The 18398-nt window shown below is 31.6% G+C and overlaps 1 protein-coding gene across 4 annotated transcripts in view; it reads right to left on the bottom strand.

Annotated features, from left to right (window-relative positions):
* Positions 1-18398, bottom strand: part of NBEA (neurobeachin) — a 355376-nt gene that overhangs the window by 193536 nt on the left and 143442 nt on the right. For all 4 annotated transcript variants that reach the window (XM_070942793.1, XM_070942796.1, XM_070942795.1 and 1 more), the window contains 2 exons: positions 11614-11678; positions 5058-5166 (listed from right to left, as the gene is read on the bottom strand). In XM_070942793.1, the coding sequence (XP_070798894.1) occupies positions 5058-5166; positions 11614-11678 (174 nt within the window). The remainder of the gene's footprint in view (positions 1-5057; positions 5167-11613; positions 11679-18398) is intronic.

Below are 18398 nucleotides of genomic sequence, written 5' to 3' on the forward strand. Positions count from 1 at the left end.
AAGTATTATGTTACTAATATGTAAAATAAGTGCATTTATTCAGTAGTTTGAACATTCTTTAGTCTTGATCGCTTATTGGAATTAGAATATAAATACTGGTACATCTTGACCACAGCTGTGATTTTTTGTATCTTCTTATCAATAATGTGTAGCAATTTAACTGCACCATTGTGTTATGACTTTTAAGCAGTTGTGCTAGTATTTCAACAAATCCTGCAGTTTTGTGGATAATATTGATATGAATTAACATTATAATGCATAGATTTGCAAAAAGGGTGAACAAATTGTATTGTAGGTTATACAAGTAAATCTTGATATATTTTGCCATTAAATTTCAAATCTTTATAATAATAAATTGTACTCAGTGAACATGTGAGAATTGAGGGGGAAAACGGAAGGAAAACGTGATAGAAAGAAAAGGAGTTATTGACAGCATATGGCCCTTTTGAGAATGTGTTTCAAAGCATTTTCCATCTGTTTGATATCATTTGAGACCGTATTCATAATAATTTGTAGTATATTTTGTTTTCTAATATGAAAAAGCATAAAAACTGCATGTTTGAATAATGTAAAACCATTGCACATTTCTCCATCAGGATAGGCATATGTTTTAGTTAAATGTATTTTAAGACCATAGACATCAAGGGGTTAATTTTTCAATTTACCTATTTGTAGAAAGAAACACCAATTAGTACAATAATACTGTTCAGTAATGAGGTTAATATTTCATCAGCTTATTGGACAGTTAAATCAAATTTTCATTTTTCATTCTGAGCAATTATAGAAGTTAACAGAATGAATGGATATTAACTGTGAAATAGGCTTTTTGGAGAAAATGGACTAATGATGAAATAAAATTTTCTTATCCTTCTTATGTTAAAGAAGAATTACATATTGTTTCATTGTTTTCAAATACAGGATGGGGGGCAGGGCAGTCTAATGATGATAATGGGCAAGCAGCTCTGAATCTATGCTATTTTATTCTATTTTATCTTTTAACTTGCTATTATTTATTTACACACACACATACACACACACAGTTCTGTGGAACAGTTTTTTGGGGGTTTTTTTAGGTCAAGGGATTGTGATGAGTGATTGGGTGAAATATTTGCTATTCCTATGCTGAAATTCTATTTTTAATTTTTACAAAAAGCTCTTTTTGTTTATTGTGCAATGGTAATATTTTTAAAAGTGAAGGACTTACATTTTTAAAGAAACTCATGTTTAAGAAATGTCTTTGTTTGCTCACTAGAAAATTGACTTAAGATTTCCCCTTAAGGGAATTTGGTTAATATTCTAAATTGTATTTGCTAACTGAAGCTGGAATCTAATTGAATATTCTCATTTTGTCTACGTTTCTGACAGATCTTATACTGCAATAAATTCTTCAAAGGGCAGATAACTCAATCTTCTACTGTCATCTTAAGTTTACTGCAGAATGCTCTGATAAATATCAAATGTTATTTACCACTGAAGCTGTATGAAATTTCAGTGTGACATACGCTTAATTGCAAATGTGATCTTTAAAATTTAAAGTCAAAATATTTAGAATATGTTTGATAAGATTCTAAGTTTGCAATGCAATGTATGGTGTGTGTATGTGTGTGTGTACACAAATACATATATACATACATACATGCATACATACATACATACACATATACATGAATGAAATATAAGTCAAAGATCTGTTTTTAATCTGTGCCAAAAAAATAAAAGTAGCAAGACTGATTTGTAGTTCAAGTAATAGCAAAAGAGACAGACAGACAGTTCTTTCATCCTGCCAATCATGATAAACTGTTATTTGGCAGAATTTACAGACTATAATACAAAACAGGAAAGACTGTATATGTTGTGCCAACTCCCAAGGATGAATAGATAGGAGTCTAAATAGTAAGGTTTCTGTAATGACTGGTAAGACCACAATCTTTATAGTGAAATGAGTGAATGAGTGAATGAATGAATGAGTGAGTGAGTGAATGAATGAATGAATGAATAAAAATAAATAAAAATAAATAAATTCGTTTCTATTCAATCCTTAATTATGGGCATTTAAATACAAGTATACATTTTTTAATTTTCTTTACAGTCCAATGGAATGGGACCAAAATTGATGTGATGGGAAGAAACAGAAAAGGAATTTGAAACACGAATTAAGCCAGAAACAGTAGGGAAAAACATTCCAGAAAAAAAATCCCCCAACACAATTGTACAGGAGAGATAGTATATTGGAATGCTGCTAATCGTTCCATTCCAGATTAAGTTACCCAGAGAGGTACTGTATATCTACAAATCCACAGGATATACTTTTAAAAATAATATAGAAATATAAACAAATGTTGTTATTGAAATCAGTTGTCACAATTATCCTATTGCTTTCAAACAGACCCAGTTTCAAATAATTTAGCTTGGATTCGGCTCCTGTTTTTCTCAAACATTGAGAACTTTGTCAAAAGATAATATTGTGTGCTGTGGAAAAGAGATTTCTGCTATGTTTGCATATTAAAAACCTGTATTACAATACATTAGATTGATAGCATATTTTAATAATTCGGGAAACTATCATTCAGTGCAGTTATACAGAGCAAAAGCTTTAACCAAAAGGATGGATGGATTAGGAATCACAAAATCAGGAGTCACAGAATCAAATTAAGTCCAGATAAGCTCACAGTTCCAGGGATTTCATTTGGACTTTCCCAGTCGAAGTCTGGGTGATATTTGTCTGTGTGAGCTATTTAAGAATCCTGTGGAGGACAGAAAATGATCCCAGAGCATATAGCCCTGAATGTGGTTCCTGCATATCGTTTTGAGTTTCTCAGGACTGTTGCTTAACATCTCAGGAACTATTATGGCAGAAAAAGTAACTTGTTTGCCTTGAACGATCTTTATATATCATATACCCTGATGAGTAAAAAGCATATTCCACAGCTTGGCATAATCAACAAACTCAAAGTCTTCCTGAAATTAATGAAATGCATACCATTTTGGGGTATTTTAAGGTCTATTCAATTATTCAGTATGCATTCATGATATGTTATTCCTCAATCTAAAGCCTAAAGCTTGAACATCTGGCATCTCCCTTTCTATGTAGGAATCTAAACAATGTTGGAGATAAGCATTAAGCATTATTTTATCAACATGTGAAATTAAGGATATTGTATAATAGTTTGCACACTCTGTTGAGTATTCTTTCTTTGATACTGGAATGCAGATTTCTCTTCTAGTCTGTTGGGCCCAGTGTCATCCTACTGATTTGCTGGCATAGTTTGATTAATATCTTTATTCTTCTTTCTGTGGCTATTCACCAATTCCTGCAGCCTTCCAATTTGGTAATGATGAAAGTGCTAACAACCTAACTTCAACTTCAAATATGATAAGTTCTTGTAAGTAGGGAATATCTTCTAACATATTTAAAATGTTGAAATTTCTATTACATACTATTTCAGTATTCTTTTGTCTTTCTTTAATCACCTTTGAATCAGTTACTATCAGTCTATTGGTGTCAATTTGAAGTTGAAACCCCTTTCTGGGTTCAGAAATCTTTTGAGAAACTTGTCTCATTTTCTGTATCTGGTTCCATCTTCAGTGTCATTACAGATGTTATTGTAATACTGCTTTTTTCTTTAATAGCTCCCTGAAATTATTTGTTTTTTTCCTGGAAACTTTGTCTTTCTTGGCTTTAGTATCTCTTTTCTTCTTGGCAATTTCCATCGTTTGTTCTAACATGCAGTTCACTGCTTCTGTTTCTTGGGTTTCAGCAGTACCTGAAAAGATTCTTCCTTTATATTTCCAACTTTGCTATTCTTGTTTGTATGTTCAGTCAATTTAAACTTGAATTTGTTCATAAAACTCATCAATGTCTTGTTTTTCTGTATCATTGGTTTGAGTATAAATGTGAATAACTGTCATATTACAGGATTGCCCATTAAGTCTAATTGTTACTGTTCAGTTATTGATAGCATTGTAGCCAAATACTATTCTTGCTATGCCCTTGCTGAATATACTGTTCCTTGTTGTTCATGTACTGAGTAGTAAACAGTGGAATACGGGAAGTGTCCAATATCTATTTCAATTTGCTAGTGTCTAAGATGTCAATGTGTATTCAATTCATTTCACCCTTCATTATGTTGAACTTTCTCAAGTTTATGCTTATATTTCATGTTCCCACTGTAATTCTATCTTTGCTTCTTTGGATTTTTTTTCCTGCATGGAAAACTCACCAACAGACATCTGGAATATTTTAAACTACCCACATCATAAACACCATTATATTCCAAAAGATCCTCAGTTTTTCCTCAATAGTAAGCCAGTCTTTCTATTAACGTGGTTTTCTTGGTAAAATACAGGAGCAGTTTACCACTGCTTTTCCCCACGTAGTATAAAATGATTCTTTTTCTGTATCTTCCACCTCTAGTATTCTCCTACATAATTGGTGCCCAATTTAAATGCGTACTTGCCTGAAGCAGGCAGTTTGGATGACCTTCACACCTTGTATGAGTCTACTGAGAGTATGTAAGTATGTGTACACAAACACACACACATACTGCTGAGAGTATATATTCACAGTATATATTTCTGGAATTCTCTGCTCATCTTTTCCAATAAAAATATTCTATTCCCGCCTTAGCCATGAAAACCTGGCTGAGTGACTTTGGGCTAGTCACTTTCTCCCACGGTTATTGTTGCGTGAAGAATAGGAGGAGGAAGGTATGTTGGATATATTCACCATCCTGAGTTACTTGTAAAAATAATCAACATAATATAGCAGAAATTTCAGACAATCCTAGTAACAAATTTTACATTTAAACTGTAATGGAATTGGTAATCTACATCAGCAGTACCAGAGCAATACTGTTACTTTTAAAAATATGAATACAAAAGATTCTAAATATAACACTATTTGTTTCTAGAGTTTAAATGAATATGTATGATTTCTGTTAAAAATTAATATAGATTTTGAATAACAACAATCTAAGTTTTCCTTTCAAAATCTATTTTTCGTATGATGACAAGTTAGGTGAAAACAGAAATCCAGAGTTTCACCAACTAAGGCTTACCTCAAATTCTGCATGTTTGTGTACATCTTCAGCTCTTTGTCTGTTCAAAATAAACTCTGCCTCATTTGCAACTCTTACAATGTGATCCTTCATTGCATGACACAATAATCTAAAGGAGAAAATAAATTGATCTCAGACATGATACATTGCATTAATCACCAATTCATTTGTTTATATTAAAAGAAAAATAATTTATTAACTTATTATTTGCTTTGTGAAAAAAACAAACTCCAAAGCAATTTTTCATCCACATTCATCCTAATGGCCTAATTAAGAAGTTTATAAGTTTCCTTTGCAATTTTTAACTCAAGAAAGCAACCAATATACTCTGGGCTTGTGAAATAACACAGTAGTGAAAACCCACTAGTGCACAGGTGTCAAGCTCAATCATGTCATGTGACATCATGTAACATATTGTGACTTTTTTGCCTTTGCAGAGCCAGGCTGGGTGTGATCTGTGCATGATGCATCCAGCCCACGGGCCACCAGTTTGACACCCTGCACTAGTGTATTGCTTGACATTGATCAAGATCTTTCCCTTCCCCCAATTTTACTTTTTAGGAAAATATTGATAAAAAGAATATGGGAAGATAGCATGTAGAAAGCAAAGCTTCTGCCTGAAAATAAACTGCATTATCAATAATGCATTTGGGTCCTACTGAGATCCAAGAAACATTTTTAGATGTTGGCTGGCTGAAATCCATTTCTTTTCTAAGTGGCCACACCAGTTATGATAATCATTATGTGATAGTCCCAAAAAGACACTCTCAAATTTCTAAACATTCCTACTAATCCAAAAGACCACTGCTTTAGTTTCCTAATTTAAATCCAGGCTCATTAGTGACAAATTGAGTTGTAAAAACTTTGTAAAAAATCCACATACGTAAAAAACATAATCTAATCAACAAATGATTATTCTTTATATTTTTAAACTAAACACTATTACTTGGTTGACATATAAGAGTTAATATTAAAATATGTCTCATCTAACTAAATATAATAAACATGTTATCACAGACTTCAGCAGATTTTAAACAATAACTTTTAGAAGTTTTATTTTTATATTGCTTCTTCAAATGCAAATAGTTTTGGAGATACTTTGTGGATTAAAAAATGTTCTCTAGTTGGACTTTTCTTTTTTCATAAGATATACTGACTATTACAATGAATCATTCCAGTTCCTAATCAAATGTTTCTGACTTCTGACAAAGACAGAAAAGCAAATCATTCAGTTGCATGTTTTTTTCATCAAGAGGATCTCAGATACTGTATGTTACTCTCAAATTAGTTTTGACACATGAACTGTAAGATGTCTTCCAGAAATATTTACAATAAAATTCCTAGTTTTAATGAATTTGATGATGTAGAAGAATAATCATCAATAATCAATCCAAATCATTTAATACAGCTTTGCAGAGAGATTAAACCCAAGATTATTTGTTTTCTTTAAAAACAAGTGGCTGAAACTACATTGAATGTTTAAGAGATGGAGCACTTTAATGGGTGCACCTATTATATGAAATATATATGTGACCAATTAGGGTTCTTTCTTTTCTTTTCTTTTCTTTTCTTTCTTTTCTTCTTTTTTATGTTAAGTTGTGATAAGATTCACTTTATTTTTTGCTAACTATGGAAATCCTACATTACTGTTTATGCAGTCATTTTCATGTAAAGCATTTCTACCAAAAATAAAACAAAAACAGGTTCCTAGATTTTCTGTAATTTTAGCTGGACAGGGATTCAAAACCACAAATAGAATTTCAAAGGTTGTGTGTGACCTCAGGGATAGATTTCCCATCATTACTTTATAATGACATTTCAACCTGAGTGGCAGAAGGAAGGTAATGAATTTCTGTAAACAGGTTCTATATAAGAGTCATATAAAACATACTAGTTAGTCATCCATATGTCTAACACAGTCTATATAATCCAATTAACTATTTACTTATGCTATCCAGCTCCCAGTGATTCTGGGCAGCTAAAGTGATCAAATGTGGAAAAGATCTTCACAGAATCACTGTGTGTTTTAAACCCAGCTCCACAAGAAATTTAGTACCAGGAACATAGTTTTTCTTCCTTAATCAAGCTGTTTGAAGTTATCTTCAGATGGAAAAAAAGTAAAAGAACTGATTCTAAGTGTGAGGCTTGCAGTTTAAAAAATAATTTCTCACTAAACATATGAATGTTCTTTCTGGAAAGGGAAAGAATGAATACTTTCAAAACTTAATCAAATTTGTGCAGTTTTCTGAATACCAGAGGTGTGATAAACATGTCTTCAAGAATGACTTTATTCTTAGTCATGTGCTATTTCAGTTAAACAGTGAATTTCTCAGGTACCAGGTTAATCAAACTAAGCTAGTTTTGAATATTTAATTTTTGATTTTCCACATAATATCATGGTTCTTCTATTATGTGTTTTTATTTGTGGGCTAAAACCAATTAAGTCAAAGCAAACCAGACTTTGCTTTCTTTTTTGTGACTTATGTAACTAATATCTTCCAAGACCCGCAAATGCACATTCACCCGCCTACTATTTGGGTAATCCTATAAACTTAACCAAGCAGAATAAAATGAAGAAAGAAACTGCAGTTCTTCCTATCAAACTTTCCAAAGAGACCTGTAGATACTATACACTTAGATAATGAAGTCCCAAATCACTGTATTTATAGCAGTGTTGGTAGTTTCAGAAAGATAAAATTCCTGTAAACCAAACAGAATATTTTTCTTGATTTTTCTCAGAGAGAGCCAAAGTGCTAAGTTCCCAGTTATTTTCAAAATGATAAACTTCTGTGTATCTTGTGGTGTTGCAGTCATCCATTTGAGATTTTTTTTTTATTATACTGCAACTTAAATTGAATTTACCTGTGCTCCCCAACTATTTTCTATATTAGCCAAACTGGGTATTTAGGAAAGGCAATCTTTTGACCTCTTTCTTAGGTCTGTAAGGAGAATTTCTGTCATGAAATTGGAGCTTTACCATTCTTACATCTTTTTAAAGGGAATGTTTATGTCTCCTTTTTACTCTGTATCTATTCTTTATTTTATATTTTGAATTGAATTACTGATTTGTGCATCTAAAATAATTAGATTTGTTGTATTTATTCCACAAAGAAATTATCTAAATTGTTCTGTATTTTACTTGTGTTAACTGGCATTTAATTGGAAAATATTGTATGTATGATTCAATTGAACCAAACATATTTTTGGCAGCATTTAAAGATTCCTCTATGAATTAGGATGTGTAAACCTGGTAATCAAAACAGGGAAACTAAGTCCCAAATAATACTGACAGAAATTCCACTTTAAAATGCAGCAATAAATTTGACTATACATACTTGCAATTCTTTCTATGGACATTATAGCTCAGGTAAAGCAAGCAGGGATGAAATTGGTATGAATATTTTTCTATTTTATCTTCTACAGGTGCCAGGTGATTGCTGGTGCTACTGCTGCTTCATTTTTAGTTACTGTCTCAAAAACAAATGTTTTGCTTGAGCTCAGATCTTAGGGAAAGGTACTACTATTTGCTGATAAGAAAACCCAGAACAATTCCAATCCTTTATAGTGAAAGAAAATGCCTATGTTTTCTCAGTTTCAAATAAAGCACTGCAAAGCCAGAAAGAGGCCAGTTTAATATGGAAGGATTAAAAAAAAGATAAATGCCAAGAGTACAGATACCACACATCATACAGATACCACTCTTTCAATCAAAGAGCAGTCTCTCCTTTGCAAGATGGACAGGCAGGACTTCAGAGCTTTACTGAATTTTTACTGCTCAACAAAATACACATTTCGTACTTGCCCTCTCACTCACTCCCCAGCTGCTCCTCTTATTCTCATCAAGGACAGAGATATCCCAAAACCCCAAAAACCTGAAATCTAGCCCTAGCTTTCGTTTAGGCTCTTCCTCTCCCCAAAGTCTAAACCTGGGGACAACTCAGAGTTCTGAGTAAAGATCACTGAATTTTGAGAGACTTCCTTTTTTATAGGGCTGCATTATAAATAGTCATTTACATTTTAATCATCCATGTTGATTAGCATTATTTATCCGTTCATAAAAGCCTTAAGCTGTGAAACTACACACCTTGCTCACACTCTTATACAGGAAAATTTGGATATGTGTTTTAGTCAAAGTGCAGTATCCCATGATATACTGTATGTGTGTATGTGTTCCTTTGGGTCAATGTTGATTCCTGGTGGCTGTTAAGATGAATTCCTACAGTTTTCTTGGCAAGTCTTTTTCAGAACTGGTTTGCCATTGCCTCTTTTCTAAGACTTGGGACTAGGATATCCAGTTTCTAGCCCGATGCCTTAATTACTGAACCAAACTGACTCTCATGTTACATGACAGTACCGTTTTGAAACTGAAGATGGAGAGCAATTTTAAAACAGTATTGAGACTTGCATTAAAGAAATTGCATTATACATGCTGCTGAACTCTGGAGACAAGTAAAACAGTTGTTTTTTAGGCTAGCCATGGAAGTGATTTTATATTTAATTGTAAGTTTTAACCTATTTATTACAGGCATTCTTTATAATGACTTTTAATTTAATTGTATTTATTTATATTTACTTAGTTATTCAGAAAGATTTGTATAGCTGCCCATCTTTAATTAATTTTATTAAACACATTGCTGAAAGTGTTAATTAATTTAATTTTAATTGTGTTTAATAAAACTAATTTTATTTTATTTTCAAGGATCATCATGAATTATGGAACTTCTTTCAGTATTTTAAAAAGAAAAAATGTAAGTTCTCTAGTTCTCAAATTCTTTTGCATTGTTCTTTGATCCACAATTTAAAAATTCAATCATAAATGTATAGTAATTATAAGCAATTTTACAATCCATTAAGCTTGTTTTGTTTTAATTATAAGACTCCTTTGTTAGATTCCTATAAATGATCTGCTTTATAATTTCAGGCTGTTCAAGGGAGCACTTTAATTCAAGTACACATTCATCAACTGTTTATGTCCTGTTAATTGTTGACAACAGCACAATTGCATTCTCTAGCTATGATTGATGAATAGCATTCACACTTTACCTATTAAGAAGAATAATATTTATAATAATTTGCTTTTTGCAGAGTAAAATAAAATTTAGGTAGAAAGAAGCATACATTTTAACAATGTACATAAATGAAATATGTATCTATATCTAGATATCTATAGAGATGTATAGATACAGATGATATATACAGTACTTATTGATATAGAGGATATATGGAGATAGAGATATAAATATAGAGGAATGTATGTAGAAAAATCAGTGATTATTGTTGTAATTATTGTTTGATTAGCATTTTAAAGAAGGAACACAAAACTGAGATTTGTTCAGTGCCTACAAAACAGTAATCAAGTCTTCTAGCATAAATTCTCCTATAGTCAGAAAAAATGTCTATATAACAAATGTTAGAAGCTATTACATTTTAGGAACAAGAAAAACATGTTTCTTTTTTAATTAATGTACATTCTATATCCAGATATTATTAATAATGTTAACCTTAGCTGTGGTTACTGATTTCTACCAATATTTCTAACCAATATTACTACTTAATTCATATAGATATTAGCACGGGAAAGCTGTATTACTTCTTCATTCAAAAATCAAATTAAAACATTTGCACAAAAAGATTATTCATATTTCCTCACAGTTAAAATAAAATAAATGCATATCTCTGAGTGAATCCTGCAAGAATATTACAAAATATATCTATCAGAAAGACTACTGTTATAAATTAAATATTTCTTACAGCATGTTGTTTCATAAATTTGAATCTTATCATTTGATAATTGCAAATAATATTTTAAGTTACAGAACAAATGAGAAAGCAGAGGTTTTTAGAAATTCTCAAAACAGCTGCTACCATTTTTTCACGTCTACATATAATGATGCAAATAATATATTAGTGCATCAAATAAACAAAAATGCTGTAGATAATTACTAATATTTAAATAGTTCTTAAGTTTAAAAAAGATAATTTTATTTTTTCCTTAATAATAACGGAACACTAAACTTACTATGTTGAGAGTATAATGTTACAGTATTATGAAGAAAACTAACAGAATTAGATTGCATCCAGAATGTTAACTCTTTCCATAATACCATAGCACACATAAAATTTCTATCTGATGTTAAAGTACCTGAAAATAGCATTGGGAATTATGATAAAAATAGCACTTCCTCCTTATTGCATAAAAACACTATGAACAGGAAGCTCTAAAGCAGATGGAGTGACAGATGGATTATAGATTGGGTTACTCAGAATCTGTTTTAAAAAAAAAAAAACCTGTGCTGCCCTTGTAAGATGATGTTCAGTTCTCACATAAATCTTATAACTATTGCATAGGTATTCTTAAAAAAATAAACATAGAGTTCATTGTTTCAACATTTCATGTATAAACAAATTGAGTATTTATGCCTAATATCTCTACTGCAAAATTCTTTAATTAAAATATTTCATTCTCTGGTATTTTTGTAGCAGATGGTGAAGATATTATTGTCTAATGGAATTAAATACAAAATGACTACTGGTCCAAAGATTTAAAATGAATTACCTTCCTTCATTGATGAGCTCAATAAAAGCAAGTCCAGCATTCTTCTGAATAGAATTTTGCCATTCCTAAAGGAGAGGAGGAAAAAACCCTACGTTTTAGAAAGTGGCAATTCTTCTGAAAATGTAACTATTTTTATTAATTTAAAATATTCAGAATTTTTATTTACATTATTTTTATAGGCACTATAGTTTATTGAGATGTAATGCAGTACTGTGCATTGTTCAAGGGCATTAGATATTTAAATCCAAAATAATAGACCCACTTGTGAAGTTTTCTTTTGATCATCATTAAAAAAACTTTGCTGATGAATTTTCAAATAATAAATTTTTAAATCACACATTTTATAAAATTTTAGAAAATAAATATATTTATTTTTATAGTTCAGTTCTGTACGAAATTCTAAAAATGATAAAATTATATTCTACTTAGTTTCCATAACCAGACTTGACAGTAGATAGTGGTCCTTTAAAAATTTAATCTCTTCCTCAGAACTTGGTAGAAGACTGTCAAATATGATTTATCTAGAGTATAGACTTCAATGCTGAGAAAGGCAGGGCTTATATATTGAAACTACGATCCAATATTGAAACTCTAAGCTTTGTCTCCCGGCCATCTTGATTCAATGGATATTTTGCTGGCTTCTTGCTGGCTTTCTAAAGCAGAGGAGACATATCTGGATATCTATTCTCTTTAAGAAACAAATTAACTGTTTTCCTTTCTTACAACAGTTTACAAGAGAACTATAACATATAAAATTATTTGAATTATAATTTAGTGCTATGAGTCATTCTCTAATGAAATCAATAGAGATTTGCAAGCTAGTAATGTCATTTGATTCCAACAAAGAGTTGCCATATAGTTGGTACAAACAAGCCAACTAATCATACTTACATTTAACCTAAATTTAAAACCGGAAGACCAGGTGGCTGCCGCGTAAGTACGTGCTGGAAACCAGAAGATCTGCTTTTCCGGTTTACGGCGCATGCACGCGCACTCCTGTTTCGGCACTCATTGTCAAAAAGGTTCACACACGCTCCCGTTTCAGCACTTGATGCTGAAAAGGTTTACCAACACTTATCTAGCTGTTTTTTAATGCAGAGGTTAAACACTCTTATCTTAAGTCAACTGGTATTTCCAATCTTCCGAAGATTTAATTTAAAAAACTAGCCATAATGTGGATTTTTCTAATCATATTTTTAACTTCTCCAAAAAATATTTCAATAGAGTTTAGGCATATTATGAAAAACAATAGGGCAATGTGCTTATCTCAAGTTCCTAAGGCAGAACACACAAAATAGGGCATATTTCTTTCTGTTGAATTTAAAAACAAAAAGAAAAAAAAAATGAATAACCTTAGTTCCTGCTATCTCAGGCTGTCTCAACACCAGCTCCAAGACTATTTCTGTTTGCAGAGATAGAATGATTACTGTACAATGGGCTAGAGAATATACCAGAATATATGTGATTCAGGAAGAGGTAGTGTTTGATTCCATGTTTTTAACTAATCTGCTAACATCCAATGACATTCCCAAAGTATTTCAAATATGTCATTTCCAACTATTTTATTTTTCCCACATCGTCACTTAAAACAGAGTAAGGAATAAGATACTAATAGATCAGGAGCCAGTTCCATCATTGCAATTCCTCCTGACAGATAGGTTTATATGTGTCCTGGCCTCATGAACAGCAGCTTCTTATCTGGGTTATTAGCATACTAAATATGTCAAACTAATTTCATGGTCATAAATATAGTCCAAGGTTAGAACCAAAAGCAAGTTCACTGTCCAAAGAGCAAGTAAATAAGGAAGTCCAAAGCAAAGTCACAATGAAATGTCAGATACTTTTTTCTTTCTTTCTTTTTTAGCCACAAGAGTTACAAATCCCACTCCGACTGGAATCAGCTAGTTGTGAGGAATCAAGAAAATGATAGACTGGAAGTCCAGGGGAAAAAAGAAGCTTACAAGATATATTGTGAACAGTTCATACTTGATTTTCCAAGGTCAGATTGTCTCAAAGGTATTTTTCCCAAGCACTTTCTTGGGTTTTTTTTTGTCCTTTGAAAACATTTTGCTTCTCCTATTTCTCTCTCCCTTGTCCTAAACACTTATTGATATGCCATAATCTTGATGGATCATGCATAATGTTCCTGGCCAATGGCAAAGCTACTCAGGCCACTACTTTCTGGGCCTCAAATGCTATATAATGTCATATAAGTATTTTAAATTCCTTCTGTATTTTAATTTTTAGATCTATCATGTAGTGATTGAAAGTTTTCATTATTTAGATTATTACACTAATTTTAAATATTATATTTCTCTTTTTAATGTAAGATGCTTTAGATTCTGAAAATAAATAATAAATAAATAAATAATCGTTGTCTCCCTGTTTTACCCCCATTTGATAGTATTCTTGAGGTCTGGATGTGGTAAACTTCTTCTCTGGATAGGGATGATGGAATTTGTTGCAAGCTCAGCAGAGCTTCTAGGATCTGTAAGTATTGCATATTGCTCTTGGGATGCCCACCATGGTTACTGTTTCATCTCAGGACAATTCTTGAGATACCATGATGAAAAAAAAAGGGGTGGTGGTGAGGGAAGTTGAACTATTCAGCATGCAATTCATTAAAATCTCTTGTTTTTGGTTCAAATGTCAACTAATAGTTGCATTGCTTAAAATAGTACACATGGTGTCTGAAGGTTGGATCAATCAAGAGGTTGATGCCAATTTCAGAATTAACTGATGTTTCTAAAACTGTTATATACCATGCCTCACAGTAATCTAATCTGGATGCATGAAGCATAATGATTAAGTCAGAGGAAAAAATGCAGCAGGCATAACAATACAAGCTATCATAAAGCATTATCTTCTTCCATCGTTTTCATCATATTGGAATATTATGGAGCAACACTATAAACAAGAACACAGTCAAGTTTTAACTCTGAAGTTCTCTTGAATATTGATGCCATGAGAAAATGACTTCTATTTAGTTATATGCCTTTATGACTACATGGAAGGACTTCATAGATGTTACTAGTTTGGGGATAGGAATTATTTATTTTTAATTTAAAATTAATTAAAATAATCTTGAATCACTTTTAAAAAAGCATATTAAACCAGCACCTGTCTCAAATTAACTCAATGTATTATGAGTCTATATCACTATATTAATGTTACTATCCAAACAGATTATTATATGGGTATTTCTTTCAAGTATTATCCTCAGCTTTAGAATAAGCGTTCAAAAATATAGTATAGTAGAATTATTTTACATTCTCTTCATGTGAATCTCATAGTAATTCTTATATATTATTTTTTTTATTAGAAATCAAATACTTCTTAAATGTCCAAGTAACATTTCAAGGGTGATCTTATAGTAAATATGAAAGTAAACTTATTTTATCATTGGAACTGCAACTTTTTCCCTTTAGTGTTGTCACTTTATTAAAAAGTTTTGCTGAATATAAACTAGTTATGTTACCACAGCAAGAAAGTGCCTTTTTGTTAATCAGAAGAGGCATAAAATGTTGTAAATATATTTTAGCATATCCAAACAGAATAAAGGAGCTATTTCTATACTTTAGCATCTGCTATATTAAACAATTATTATATTTAAGCCTGACACCTCCTTTATTTCTGCCACCAATTGGTCTAATAGAGAATTTTTTTTATTTTAATGTTGTTATTTACAATAGAAAAATGAAGAGCCATTTGAAATAGCATAATTATATTTGAATATATTACTACTTTGAACAGGAACATTTTACAAAAATCTGGAAATACTTAGAATCTATTGTAGTTCTTGAAGCAAAAAAGAAAAGAAATATTAATGAATATCAAATATGCTTTTAAAAAGGAAAACCAAACTTTGGGGAAAATGTCATGGTTTATTTCAGAAATCTACTACAAAACAGTATCACAGCTGTGACATATAAAACTAGACTGTAACAAACAGAGACTAGTTAATAAAGGACAGATCTTGTCAAAATGACCATCTTAATCTCACCCACCATTGAAAATTAACTCAATTCAAGTGTATTGAATATGTTGTTATTTATTGTAAATTTTCTAAAGACATTGAAGACCAAATGAATCTAAGTATGACCTCAGGCTCATATTTGGAAAATGCAGAGTGTTATTACACATGAAAGAAAACTATTGTAAAAGGACAATAGTAATCAAAATATAAAAAGAAAAGTGGTTTCTCAGTGTCGAATAATGCAGTATCCTTATAGGAGTTCCTGTAAAGCTTAAAGCAAATTTTTCACAAAGACATAATTCCTCTGGGGACAGTCTTGATTGCATATCCATCAGAGTCTAAAAACCTGCCCATATGAACTGAATTATCCATGACATGTACCTTCAGACGTTTGTAATGTGATATTTCATGTAAATTTAGACCATACCTTGGACATGAGCCGCTGGCAATGTTAAGTTTACTCAGGAGCTCAGATAAGAAAAAAAATGACATCCTTGCTAATCTGTAGTCGTTAACATGGAATTTCCAAATAAAGAGCATAAAAGCATCTAATTTGCTGTAGCAAATGAAAAGAAAACAAACTTTGCATTTCCCTTTCCTTTTCAATGTCTACTATTACCCTAGTTTATATAAATAAACGTCTTCAAAAGCCTTCTCAATCATCTATCTTTTTGAAGATACATTTATCTTCAAAACAGACTGCTAACACAGATTGCAAAGTGCAATTAATTTTGAACAAAAAATCAAAATCTCAAACATTGTATCGCCAGTATTTGGGGTGAGGGGGGGAATAACACTGTGAACTGTAGGCATTGTGTTTCTCTACCAACAAAAGGCTTTTTTTCTTACACAGGAAATTTCCCTCAATGGAAACAGAGGTGATATTTTACTTATCTTCCTTTCTCCCCACAATATTTATTCTTCCAAATGCCCCTAGATGCTTGGAGGAAACTTCAGCTCTGAGGAGAAGATACAAAAACTAGGGAGCTGGCAAAAATACATTCTTTTACTAAATGTAGTGATTAAACAGGCTTCAGTCAATAGGACTGAAAAGCCACAGAATCAATTCACAGAAAAACGCACTGAATGTTCAGAAGATTAAAAATATAAAGTTAAAACCTCAATGAAATGTTTCAATATGGAATCTAATGTTAGAAAAATATCAGGTTTTTTAAAGCCTCTAGTTTTATTTTGCTCTTATTTTAATAGCTAATAGTAGTTACTACTACTGCTTTTACAACTGGATTATATTGGTCTTGTAAAATATTTCTATAGACATACATGTTATTTAGTGACCACAATTGGGACTGGCAACTTGGTTATGATAGGCTGTTCAAAATAATCAGTGTGGAAGCATGGGACAGAATCTCTGTAATATCTGCAAGCCCAACGAGAATGTCTTACCTCTTTCAGGCAAAAAGAAGAATCTGTCTATATTGCAGATTGAACATTATTCATACAGGTGGCTGTATTCCAATTTATATGTATGTCTCATGCAGTTCATCCTTAACTACTTTTCTGTTCCACTATATATTTACCTTTTCATCCTCAAAAGCAAAATATTTTAAGAACCTCCTTTCCTGTCCACAGAATGAAATAATGCAGGTTTTTTTCTACCAGCTACTGTCATTCTAGACAAGTAGCCTATTTCCCAGGTAGACTGCTTCTGTGTACCACCAACTGAGAAAAAAAATGGATTAGATTATGTCCAAAGTATGTTCCAATTACCCTTGGCCTCTAGGACAAGAAGGACAGGATGTTGGAAGAGAGCCATCTTGGCTCTCTATATCCTAACTAGAAGTGAAGCCATAAAACAATTGTATGATACGGCTTCATATTTCATGAAGAACAATAAAATCATTAGAAAAAGGTAATGAGCTGTGTGTGTGAATGTGAAAGTTCTATTAGATGTATACTGCTTCTATCACTAATATTTTATGTGTTGGAAAAGACATTTTTTAAAAAATATTGTTGCGGCATATATGCATCAATTTAAAATATTATTTTTCTTGTTATATTTTTAATCAATTAAGAACTCCTTCTTCAGGTGATAGTCAATTCTTAATTTTTATTTTCAACTTCTAGAAAATAGCTAAGAATTTTATGTCCTTATTAGAAATCTGCTGAATCTTCCTCTTCCTAATAAGAGAACTCATTATTATCATTTGAAATACTGAGGGGATTTCCTCTTAACAAAATACAACACTTTAAATAAAGCATTCTAATGATTGTGGGGCAGCTGTGGAAGGTAGTGAGGTGAACTTGGGAAAAAGGCACAACTGTTTTAATCTATTGAGGTAAGTTGCTTCACTTGCATTTTTGCAGAATTACGTTAAGCACTATCTGAAGGTCAAATCTGAAGCACCGTACAGTTCTATGGTAGACTTCAAACAGTTCTAGAATTTTAAAAGTTGAATATTTTCTTTACTTTGTGAAATTACAAATAAAATATCTGATCTGATATTTGGGGGTGGAAGTAAAGTGAAAGTTTATTGTAAGTCCATCTAAGACTGTATAAATAATGTATTTAGTTGGAATATATATAAATATTATCTACATTTATATTCCAAGATAACATTTCAAATTTAAAAACAATTGCTTTGTTTATTGCACTAAGTCTATATAAGGATGAAAAGGAAGGTGAAAAAGCAAAGAAGCTTGAATTTCTCACTCTTCCCACAATCAATATTTGAGGCACATTACATCTCTAGAGTCCTTAATGGCAGGAATTCCTGGAGCCAGCAAATGAGTAATGTTAAACCTATGATTAGATGATGAGACCATCAAAACACACTAAGCTGTAATGCAG

Source organism: Pituophis catenifer, unplaced genomic scaffold (assembly GCF_029215685.1).
Source record: "Pituophis catenifer annectens isolate HBS135680 unplaced genomic scaffold, rPitCat1.0.hap2 SCAF_4, whole genome shotgun sequence".
NCBI lineage: Eukaryota > Metazoa > Chordata > Lepidosauria > Squamata > Colubridae > Pituophis > Pituophis catenifer.